The sequence below is a fragment of the Chiloscyllium plagiosum genome, unplaced genomic scaffold (genome assembly GCF_037043375.1).
Source record: "Chiloscyllium plagiosum isolate Xiang-an unplaced genomic scaffold, Cpla_swu_hap1 HiC_scaffold_2, whole genome shotgun sequence".
NCBI lineage: Eukaryota > Metazoa > Chordata > Chondrichthyes > Orectolobiformes > Hemiscylliidae > Chiloscyllium > Chiloscyllium plagiosum.
Genome location: NW_028270140.1, coordinates 124,080,468 through 124,092,838, shown reverse-complemented (window position 1 = coordinate 124,092,838; position 12,371 = coordinate 124,080,468). Strand labels below are relative to the sequence as shown.

At 41.6% G+C, this 12,371-nt stretch overlaps 1 protein-coding gene across 1 annotated transcript in view; it reads right to left on the bottom strand.

Moving 5' to 3' along the window:
* The window catches only part of jmy (junction mediating and regulatory protein, p53 cofactor), a 121,405-nt gene extending 111,869 nt beyond the window's left edge, over positions 1-9,536 (bottom strand). The window contains exon 1 of the mRNA XM_043706859.2: positions 8,467-9,536. Coding sequence (XP_043562794.2) covers positions 8,467-9,372 — 906 coding nt within the window. The 5' untranslated portion in view covers positions 9,373-9,536. The remainder of the gene's footprint in view (positions 1-8,466) is intronic.
* Between the last annotated feature and the right edge of the window lie 2,835 nt (positions 9,537-12,371).

The following is a 12,371-nucleotide window of genomic DNA, read 5'->3' as shown; positions in this document are numbered from 1 at the left end:
GCAGGCTTGAAGGGCCTGTTCATGTGCTGTAATGTTCTTTTGTTCTATAACAGAGAATAATTAACTAACAACTATTTACAACTCCTTTCTCCAATCTTTTATCTTCCCCTTCTACAGTGCTCATCAGATAAAACCCCTGATTAAGATTTACCAAAATTTCAAATTTCAAAACCAGCCAGGTGTTGAATCTTCTCTTTGTATCTTCCTCTATCTTCTTTTCCTCTTCTTAAGGATTATATTTCACAGGTCACTGATCGATAAAGTTACCTTTAAGACAGCTATCCTGTGGGCAGTCTGCATGTGTTGCTAGCTTGGCAGTTCTTCACCCAACTGCTCAATTTTTCCCAGTCTTATACTCCCAAAACAGTTGGATTGTGTCATTGGCTTTTAATATTATCAATATACTAAATTCAAAACTTGATTGGAGTTTGTTTTTTTGGGATATAATGTAAACTGATTGGCCCAATTCAAATTTTGCTTTTTTGTCTCCAGGCAACCAGCTACACTAGCTGTTGGACCAAACGATTCCATTATATTGTGTTCAGAACACTTGGTGCTGTCAGGTACTTCTGCTAGCTTTTAACTTTCTTAAAGATACAGTACACCCACATCTTCATAACATATTTCAGAGGACGGTTCAAAGTCAATCACATTGTTCTGGGTCTGGAGTCTCACACATAGGTCAGACTGAGCAAGCATGGCTGATTTCCTTTCCTAAAAGATATTACTGGACCAAAAGGGATGACAGCTGTGAAACTATTACTCAGACTTTTTTTAAATTCCAGATTTATTAAGTGGCAGAACTTGAGTTCAGTCATCATGTTGGAATCTGAAACCACATCCCATTGTCTAGCTTCTGGATTACTAGCTCAACGCAATGACCACTGTGTCATTATCACATCAAAATATGTAATAGTAAACTAGAAACCGCATTACTATTACTAAAATCCTGATTAATAGGACTCTAATGTAAGAGGTTTCACATTAATCAATGGTCCATTGCATCAGTAATGATAAGTTTAAGAAATATTCACAATCAAAATCCAAATAAATTAATGTAATAGCATTCCGACCATTAACCACACAAGATCATGATTATTGACAAAATTAACAAATGATTTGATTATTCAAGAAATAGACTTTCTACAAAAAACAATGGCAATGTACCTACTCGCAGGCCTTTTCCTACAGTAGTTGCAGCAACAAATGAGCCTCAGACCATTAGGTCAAGCCCACCAATAAAAGTCTCCAGCATACTGATTCTATCATGCACTCTCGCTTGTCAAATCTCGCTTCTTTAAAATGGCGGCAAATAAAAGGCAATGGTGTGCATCATCACTGCACCAAAAGCCAACCTGCCCACTCAGTTACTTCACGTTGAAGATCAATACAGAACAGGACCCACTGGAGTGGGAAAACTGCAGTTTGCATTCATCTAGTATGAGTCATAATCTAAAAAAACCATTGCAATTAGGGCATCACTGGTAGCAAAGCAATTGGATGGTCTAGTATTGGAATTCTCATCTTTATTTCTGTTGTCACATCATCTGCTTCTTCTACTGGTCATGTTATCAGATAGATAAATGTCTTTGTTGTGCTCCGGTTCTAATCTTTCTCCTGTATAATGACTTTTCATGGCAGACCACTGTCAAACAGGGCACACACACACTGTAAAGTATTAATTGCACCTCCAGATTTATGTAGGCACCAAAAGCACAGCTTCAACATGCCAATGGCTCACTGGATGAGATCATCTGTATTCATGACAGTCTTCTGTACCACTCACTTGCCTCATAGTGGCTCTTCTCTCAGAAGTCATGAGCCTCGTTTGAAAGGGATATCTCTGATCTCCCAGAAGTCAGCAATCAATCCTTTTGATTATTTAATGGGATGTGGACATCCCAGGCTAGGCCACCAATCTCTAAGTGCACACTAGAGTGTGGCCTTGAACCACGTTTAGTTCATTACTAAATTTAAAATAATGATGGAAGATAGACCAGATCTAAAAGTTGAAGTTCTAATTTGGAGAAAGGCCAATTTTGCCGATATTAGGCAAGAACTTTTGAAAGCAGATTGGGGGCAGATGTTCGCAGGTAAAGGGACGGCTAGAAAATTGGAAGCCTTCAGAAATGAGGTAATGAGAATCCAGAGAAAGTATATTCCTGTTAGGGTGAAAGGAAAGGCTGGTAAGTATAGGGAATGCTAGATGACTAAAGAAATTGAAGGTTTGGTTAAGAAAAAGAAGGAAGCAGATGTCAGGTATAATAAGATAGATCGAGTGAATCCTTAGAAGAGTACAAAGGAAGTAGGAGTATACTTAAGAGGGAAATCAGGAGGGCAAAAAGGGGATATGAGATAGCTTTGGCAAATAGAATTAAGGAGAATCCAAAGGGTTTTACAAATACATTAAGGACAACAGGGTAACTAGGGAGAGAATAGGGCCCCTCAAAGATCAGCAAGGCGGCCTTTGTGTTGAGCAACAGAAAATGGGGGAGATACTAAGTGAATATTTTGCATCAGTATTTATTGTGGAAAAGGATAAGAAGATATAGACTGTAGGGAAAGAGATGATGACATCTTGCAAAATATCCATATTACAGAGGAGAAAGTGCTGGATGTCTTGAAATGCATAAAAGTTTATAAATCCCTAGGACCTGATCAGGTGCACCCTAGAACTCTGTGGGAAGCTAGAGAAGTGATTGCTGGGCCTCTTGCTGAGATATTTGTATCATCGATAGTCACAGGTGGGGTGCCGGAAGACTGGAGGTTGGTTAACGTGGTGCCACGGTTCAAGAAGGGTGGTAAGGACAAGTCAGGGAACTATGGACCAGTGAGCCTGACCTCTGTGGTGGGCAAGCTGTTGGAGGGAATCCTGAGGAACAGGATGTACATGTATTTGGAAAGGCAAGGATTGATTAGGGATAGTCAACATGGTTTTGTGCGTAGGAAATCATGTCTCACAAACTTGACTGAGTTTTTTGAAGAAGTAACAAAGAGGATTGATTAGGACAGAGTGGTACATGTGATCTATATGGACTTCAGTAAGGCGTTCGACAAGGTTCCCCTTGGGAGGCTGATTAGCAAGGTTAGATCTCATGGAATACAGGGAGAACTAGTCATTTGGATACAGAACTGGCTCAAAGATAGAAGACAGAGGGTGGTGGTGGAGGATTGTTTTCAGACTGGAGGCCTGTGACCAGTGGAGTGCCACAAGGATCGGTGCTGGGCCCTCTACTTTTTGTCATTTACATAAATGATTTGGATGTGAGCATAACAGGTATAGTTAGTAAGTTTGCAGATGACACCAAAATTGGAGGTGTAGTGAACAGTGAAGAGGGTTACCTCAGATTACAACAGGATCTGGACCAGATGGGCCAATGGGCTGAGAAGTGGCAGATAGAGTTTAATTCAGATAAATGCGAGGTGCTGCATTTTGGGAAAGCAAATCTTAGCAGAATCTTATACATTTCACGATAAGGTCCTAGGGAGTGTTGCAGAGAAAACCTGGAGTGCAGGTTCATAGCTCCTTGAAAGTGGAGTCTCAGGTAGATAGGATAGTGAAGAAGGTGTTTGGTATGCTTTCCTTTATTGGTCAGAGTATGGAGTACAGGAGTTGGGAGGTCATGTTGCGGCTGTACAGGACATTGGTTAGGCCACTGTCAGAATATTGTGTGCAATTCTGGTCTCCTTCCTATTGGAAAGATGTTGTGAAACTTGAAAGAGTTCAGAAAAGATTTACAAGGATGTTGCCAGGGTTGGAGGATTTAGGCTATAGGGATAGGCTGAACAGGCTGGGGCTGTTTTCCCTGCAGCATTGGAGGCTGAGGAGTGACCTTATAGAGATTTACAAAATTATAAAGGGCATGGATAGGATAAATAGGCAAAGTCTTTTCCCTGGGGTAGGGGAGTCCAGAACCAGAGGGCATAGGTTTAGGGTGAGAGGGGAATGATATAAGAGACACCTATGGGGCAACTTTTTCACACAGAGGGTGGTACGTGTATGGAATGAGCTGCCAGAGGAAGTGGTGGAGACTGGTACAATTGCAACATTTAAGATGCATTTGGATGGGTATATGAATAGGAAGGGTTTGGAGGGATATGGACCGGGTGCTGGCAGGTGGGACTAGATTAGGTTGGGATATCTGGTTGGCGTGGATGGGTTGGACCGAAGGGTCTATTTCCATGCTGTACATCTCTATGACCCCATCTCTGTTGTTAGAAAACCATGTTACTAATTTAGCGAGGGATACGGGAATGATGCAGAATAAAAGATCAGCCATGATCTGAGTGAACGGCAGAGCAGAGTTGAAGGACTGAATTGCTTATTCCTGAACTTATTTCTTAAGTTACGTTCAGGAGTTTCAGCATTTTAACCCAGCAACAGCTGTGATGATATAAGTCACAATCATGTTCGTTTTTGGGAAGTATTATCCAAGCAGCTGCAGCTGTGCACGCTGTAGTTAACATGCAGTTCTGCCACCATGCATCAGTTGTGGACAGAGAGAATATGATATTTGTCAGGCAGGCTGCTATACTCTAGATGGTGTCAAGCTAGTTGAGTGTTGTTCGAGAGGCACTCATCCAAGTAAGGCAGAGTATTCCATCATGCTCTTCATGTGTCTTGTAAAAATGGATAGGCTTTGGGGAATCAGGTGGCGAGTCACTTGACCAGCCACTGACTTGCTTTTGTGGATGCAGTACTTAAATGGCTGATTCAGTTTCTTGTGAATGGTAACAAGATGTAGATAGTTTGTAATTCAGCGACAGTAAAGCCATTGAATATCAGGATTTTATTTAGATTAGTTCTTACTGGAGATGGTCACTGCCTGGTACTTGTGTGGAACTGATATTACTTGCTTAAAACCTTTCAGTTCTGAAGAAACATATCAGACTTGAAACGTTAACTGTTTCTCTCTGCACAGTTGCGGTCAGATCTAAGTTTCTCTAACATTCTGTGTTTAATGTAACTTTCTATTGATCAGCCTAAGCCAAAACACTGTCCGGGTTCTTGCTGCATATGAACATAAGCTGCTCCAGTATCCTAGGAATTACAAATGGTGCATTTGGATGATCATCAGCAAACAGCTCATTTCAGAGCACAGTCGATGATGAAGCAACTGAAGTGGGTTGGGCCTGAGACATTAACTTATAACAGTCCAAGAAGGGGGCTCAACACCACCTTCACAGGCAACTATAGATGGGCAACAAATGCTGGCCTTTCCAGCCGAACTCAACAAATTCTACTGTTTCACATGTGGTCACTATAGGAACACAACAAATTGTTCCGAGATGAAACTTCAGTTCTTTATACTTTAGGCACCGCTGATGGCAAAAGGCATATTCTGTACTGGCGTACTAAATTAATAAATTAAAATGACAGTGCTATTCATCCATAGATTATACTTAATATGGCAAGTAAAGGAGCAGACACCCAGTTAACCAAATTGTTAATTGATGTAACAAAGCAAGAGTAGTCATACGCTGAAAAAAAATGGAAATGTTGAAAATCTGAATATAAAAGCAGCAAGTTTTCAATTTGACAGATGCTATTGTTAACAAAAATAAATTTGGATTAAGCACTGTTCAGCCGTATTAACTATGATACTAAAAGGAAACATCAATGGAATTAAATTAATTCTAGTTAAACATATCAAAAAATAGTGCTTCAGAATCTCAGAAATTACAGCACAGAAAGCCAGTACCTTGTCTTCAGTTCATGCATCAAGTTTTCTTTAAACAAAGGCAAATTTAGCCTCTTGAATTCAGCCATCTGACGTGATCATGGGTGATCTCAATTTGGCCTCAAGTCCACTTTCCTGCCCATTATCAACCCATCAACCTATTACCAACTAAAAATTTGTTTTTCTCTTCCTTAAATTTTCTCAATGTCCCAGGATCCACTACACCAAGGTAGTGAATTCCAGATTCATGACCCTGTGAAGGAAGTAATTTCTCTCCATCTGTTTCAAATCTGATGTCCATTATCCCTAAAACTATGGCCCCAGATGAGGAAACATCTTTTCTAAGTCTACTTTGTCAATCCCTTTATACCTCAATTAGGCCTCCTCCTCTAATTCTTCTTTGCTCCAGAGTGCATCAGCCCAAACTGCTCAAGCTAACTAAGACGAACCCTTTATGTGTGGAATCAATCTACTAAACTTCATCTGAACTGCCTCCAATGCAACTACATCCATCCTCAAGTGAGGTAACCAAAATTGTGCACAATGATGCAGGAGCTGCCTCACAAATGCCCGGTAAAGTTGCAGTCATATCTCCCTACTTTTATATTCTATTCATCTAATAATAAATACCAAAAGTCCATGTGGCCTTCCTTATTACCTGCTGTACTCTCATGCTGCACATTTCTGCCATTCTTCCATGGGTACATCCAGATCTCTCTAAACTGAAGCATTCCTGAGTTTCTCTCCATTTGGATAATAAGTCACTTTTCTGTTCCTCCAACTAAAATAGATAACCTCATTATTATCACATTATATTAAAACTGCCAAATCTTGGCCCAAGAAGATTTGATACTCTCTTCCTGAGAAGGTGGTGGAAGTAGCTTCCTTGAATTTTTTTAAAGACACAGGTGGATAGATTCTTGGTAAGCAAGGGAATGATAAGTGATAGGTAGGAATGAAGATTTGAGTTTATCAAATTAGCCATGATATTATTGAATAACAGAATGGGCTCAAGGACAAAAGGCCTACTCTTGCTCCTAATTCTTATGGATGTTCATAAATTGAATGTGTTTTTCCTGCATGAATCAAAAACAGAAAAACAAAATAATTCAAGTCACAAAGATAGAGAGATATTTCTGTGAAACAACTATTACACATAAGCAAATGGACACATCTATATATGAAGTATATGTATTTTTTCTTTTAACAATATAAATTTGACACATTTAATGCAAGAAACTTGTAAATGCATCAACTCATCACTGCACTTCAATTTAGTGCTGAATGCAGTTTAACACCAGTATAAGTCTATCCTCAATGGATAGTTAGAAAAGGTGAACAATAATGTTAAGATACTTGTCCATTTTAAAAGGAATACAGTAAATATTAAAAGCTACCACCATGGTTGAACCAACTCACATTAATTCATCCCCAAGATCGTAGTGGTAGATCCCACCAATTGCCAAAAGGAGATGATGTGTTTGTTGCTGAAGTTAAAAAGTTGTGTTCTGGGAATATATGTCTAAAACAGGATATTTTAGTAGTTTTTTTATTGTAAAATTCTTGTATTATATGGTAAAAGTACAAAATTAAACTTAATTCCACAACATGATAAATTCTGCCCTATTGATTATACGGGTAAATCAATGAGACAGTGCAATCATGCAGGGAAAATCAGTTTGCATATGCTTAAAATGCAAAGTACACTACATAATATTTAATATATCATTCTTCATTCCTTCGTAAAAGGGTTAAAAACGTGAGGCAATACACATTTCACAGGTGGTCAGAATAGCTGGTTTTACTTGTCACTGCCAGCCTCAGGCTATTCTATGACAATGTGGTTGTGTTTGCAGAAGAGCTTGACCTATTAAGGTTGTAGATCACATTTCCATCATGTAAATCAACAGATGACAGGTAGAAACAATTTAAAACAAAGAGATGTAAAAGTTAAAAAATGTCCACACTGATTTGATAGAAATTAAGATTGACTTCCACAAATAGTCTGATTATTTGTAAAATTTCAGTGCCATCTCCACTTTACTGGCAACTAGACCTTAAAAATTAATTTATGTAGTCCCTCAACAGAATTTTTCAAAGCACTTTATAATCATTAAAGACTTTTTTAAAAAAACGTGAGATTATTACAATTCAGGAAACACAGGAAATAATTTGTGCCCATCAAGATTCCACAAGCAGCAACATAATAATGACCAGACAATTTGTTTTTGGTATATTGGCCAAAGTACAAAAACTGGCCAAAAGACCAGAAAATTTCCCTTCCTTTTCTTGTTAATGGTGTTTACATCCACCTAAGAAGACAAGCAGAGTCTCATTTAAACATCTACTCTGAACTACAGCATGCTTCACACTCCCTCAGGACTGAACTGGAGTGTTAACTTCTATTTTTGGGCTTGTGTCCTGAAATAGAACTTGAATCCACAGCCCCTCGATTCACAGGCTTGAGTGTTACCAACTGAGCCATGGATGACACTCTAATAGCAGACATTAAAGAAAACAAAGAAGTAGCTTGCTTTCCAAGTATAACAGCAAACATAGCAGATTGCTTTTGACCTAGTTAGTGATTCATTAAATGAAAGTTGCACAATCCAATACAAAGATATATCTCCATTGTAACCTACTTGGATGGTCATTACTCATCCAACTATTAAGCCAAATGCAATAGCATTGAGAAACTAAGATTAATGTTTAATAAAGATTAAATAAAATGAAGTTTTATCATATAAAATGTAATATTCAATCATTTGAAATCAAGTAGTCTCACCTCCTGTAAACGTTTTTTTGCTCTCTGCAATACCTCTTCATATCCTTTCTGCCTCAACTCACTCAAGCTCTCATAATACTCATCCGGGTTATCGTTTTCAGTAAATAGGAGATGAGAAAGAATTTTCCACCCACAGACATCCAGAGCATGGCCAAGGTAAACTTGAAGTTGTAAGCATAGCGAGTCCATCTCTCCATCGATCACTTCAGATGCACCAAAGAGCACTGACCACATCCCTGAGGGTTCTTCAGGAAATACTGGCAAACAAGGTTCTAACTCCGAATTCACGGCACAAAGTTGTTGATGAATGGATCTCAAATCCTGGAAGGAGAACAGTCCGGCCCAGCTACAATCATCCGGTATCACAATATCCTTTTCTTGGTCCTGATCCCTATCCGCTGCCGTGGCAGAATCGTGAAGATGAATAGTGTCCTGAACTGGGCCTAAGATATCAGCCTCACTCGGAAGAGGACCCATCGCTCTTGTATCGCCCAAAGGAACCGCAGAGAGCCCCGGTTCTCCTTGAAGTGGACTCCTTACTCCAATTTCCTTTGCTGTTGGGCTCTTGATGCTGGTCCGTCCTCGGGCTGGACTCCTGAGTGTAGCCGCTCCACTCCGGGTCGGACTCTGGATGCCAGCATCCCCTCGAACTGGGCTCCCGGCCTGGGGGCCTTGTGATTTCCGGACCCCCTCCTCATCTTCCTCTCCCTCCCGCCTTATCCGCTGGTCCCTCGCCCCAATCCTCTTCCTCTGCACCGTCCTGTTGTGGCAGGTTATGGCGAACTTTCCCTCCACTTCATTCCAAGCCACGATGAAAACAAACTTGTGCTTTTCCTTCTCGTCGAAGGCGTTGGGTCTCACAGCCACCCAGTCCGACTCCAAGTTGTCTTCCACGGCGAATGACATCGTCTATATTCTCTCTGCCCACCAAGACAACGGACGGTGGAAAATAAGGAGAATATTTCCCCCCCACCACCACCACGCCAGGAGACAAGAGCCGCCACACCATCCGTTACAAGTTCAGAGCTGGACCAGCCATCTTGGCTCACACCGTTCCTCCTGCACCTCCTCCTCCACCGCCCCCTGCCCCCCTGAGCCCACCATCCAGACCCGCGGGCGGTCGCCGGCTACTGTTAACTCCTGCTGTAAATCGCTTTAGCTCTCGTCCCCCCCACGGCTCGGGCTCGAAACGAAGTCCTGAATTCCTCTTCCTCCCCCCAACTCTCCCTATCCTCCTACTCCTCCTCCTCTTCCTTCTGTCGCTTCTCCAGAAAGATCTCCGAGACAATGCGGACTCTTCACATCACGTGTCACCATCTGTTTACAAACGGACGCGGCAGCGCTCGCGACGACGTACAACCCCAGCAACCTCGCGCCGGCAATGGAATGTTGTCGCTCCCGCCGTTCGACTGCAGGTTCCCCCTCCCCTGGCGCCTGACTCGCCTCGCGGGCGCCTTCCGAGATAGCACCCGGGGGGGGGGGGGGGGGTTAGGGATGTAAGGCTTGCGTCACAAAAACCCGTTTCCTCCCTCTACAATGTTGCTGTCTTTCCAGCCGCTCTCCACCCCCAAGACACATACAGACGTCTGACGTATGGCGCCCACGTATGCACGCCGAGCTCGTGGACGTGAGGGCGCCGCGTGGACACTGGGCCGCGCGCATGAAGGGTTCCAATCCGCAGTCATCGGCATCAACAGCGCCCTCTGTTCTGATCTAAGCTGGAGGACCTGCGTTGGGGGGATCACGTTCCAAATCTCATGCATTGGGATAATAGGGATAGGGAATGTGTGTATGAGGGTGGGTGTATGTAAAAGTTACCATGTCCACATTTAAGGACGATGCAAAAGTCTTAGTGGGAATGTGAGGCACCTACAGATAGATTTGGACAGACTTAGTCAACAGGGCAGACAGAGCATAATCAAAAGTTGTTCGAGAAACTCAGCAGGTGTGGTAGCATTTGTACAGAGAAAGCACAGTTAACATTTCAAATCCAGTGAGTCTTCTTCAGAATGTAATGTGGAACACTGTAGAACATAACGTGAAAACATGTGAGCTCATCCATTTTTGTGGGAGAAACACTTGTGCAGATTATTTCTAAAATGGTAAGAAAAACTGTACTGCTGGGGCACCATAAATTTGAAATCTTAAGGCAGAGAGATTAGTCACCTGATTTTGAAGATACTTATCTCAATTACTATTTTGCTCTGCAGAGATATTTGATTTTTTTTTCTTTTCCTAGTTCTAAACTCGTTTCTATTTGAAATAATCCAGCCAGAAAATCAGCCAGCTGTACAAGTGAATTTTGACTGTCTTCTGTTCAAGGTCAAAAGTCACACAACACCAGGTTATTGGCAAGCAGGTTTATTTGAAATCACAAGCTTTTGAAGCGCTGCTCCTTCATCAGATGAAGTGAAGAAATGCATATAGGCACAGAATTTGTGGGCAGAGAGTTCAATGGACAGAGACATCAAAAGATCATACAGATGGTGTGAGTGGAGTGTTGAATAATAAGTCTCTGCAGGTGATCAAAAGTGTCAGATGGTGTGAGTAAAGTATCCATAACTGAATAGTAAATGAAAGAGATGACTTATAATCCAATCAATTGAGGCAGAGAGATAATTACAAGCAATTAAAATCACCTGATGAAGGAGCGTCGCTCCGAAAGCTAGTGTGCTTCCAATTAAACCTGTTGTTGTGTGATTTTTAACTTTGTACACCCCAGTCCAACACCGGCATCTCCAAATCATAATTAAAAATAAAGTGGTGCTAGAGACAAACCAAACGGCTGGAATAACATGATGTTTATCAGAGTCACATGCTGAGGGTCAAATCAAAATTACGTGATTCAAAATTGTACAAACTTATTAAGTAGAAAGATCATAACAAGATATCAAGGCGATGGTTTTAAAACAGGACAGTAAGGAAGTTCAAGTGTAATAAACTTCATATCATCAGTATTTGTAACTGGGGACTCTGTTCCTTTGAGGAGAAAGTGAGGTCTGCAGATGCTGGAGATCAGAGCTGAAAAGGTGTTGCTGGAAAAGCGCAGCAGGTCAGGCAGCATCCAGGGAACAGGAGAATCGACGTTTCGGGCATAAGCCCTTCTTCAGGAATGAGGAAAGTTTGTCCAGCAGGCTAAGATAAAAGGTAGGGAGGAGGGACTCAGGGGAGGGGCGTCGGAAATGTGATAGGTGGAAAGAGGTCAAGGTGAGGGTGATAGGTCAGACTGGGGTGGGGGCGGAGAGGTCAGGAAGAAGATTGCAGGTTAGGAAGGCGGTGCTGAATTTGATGGATTTGACTGAGACAGGGTGCGGGGAGGGGAAATGAGGAAACTGGTGAAATCCGAGTTCATCCCTCGTGGTTGGAGGGTTCCTAGGCGGAAGATGAGGCGTTCTTCCTCCAACCGTCTTTCTACCTATCACATTTCCGACGCCCCTCCCCCAAGTCCCTCCTCCCTACCTTTTATCTTAGCCTGCTGGACAAACTTTCCTCATTCCTGAAGAAGGGCTTATGCCCGAAACGTCGATTCTCCTGTTCCCTGGATGCTGCCTGACCTGCTGCGCTTTTCCAGCAACACATTTTCAACTCTGTTTCTTTGTCAGATTTTAACAAAATCAATTTTTCTTTGGTTCAGTTTCTTGAGCTGTGCTGAATTTTCCTAAAAACATTGACTTCAAACTATTGCTGAAAATTGTTATTTTATGATTGACTACTCTATTTTTAGTCATGAGAAGTGAACAACCTGTTCAATTGCTGGATCTTAAATGTACACAGCTCAGTATGTTGAAGGCCAAAATTATGACAAGTTGTATTCATGGTGGGCTAGATATGCAGAAATCATAGTCTGAACAGGGATTTGGAGTTATATTTAGAATACTATATCAGAAAGTGGCAGTGTGTTGAAA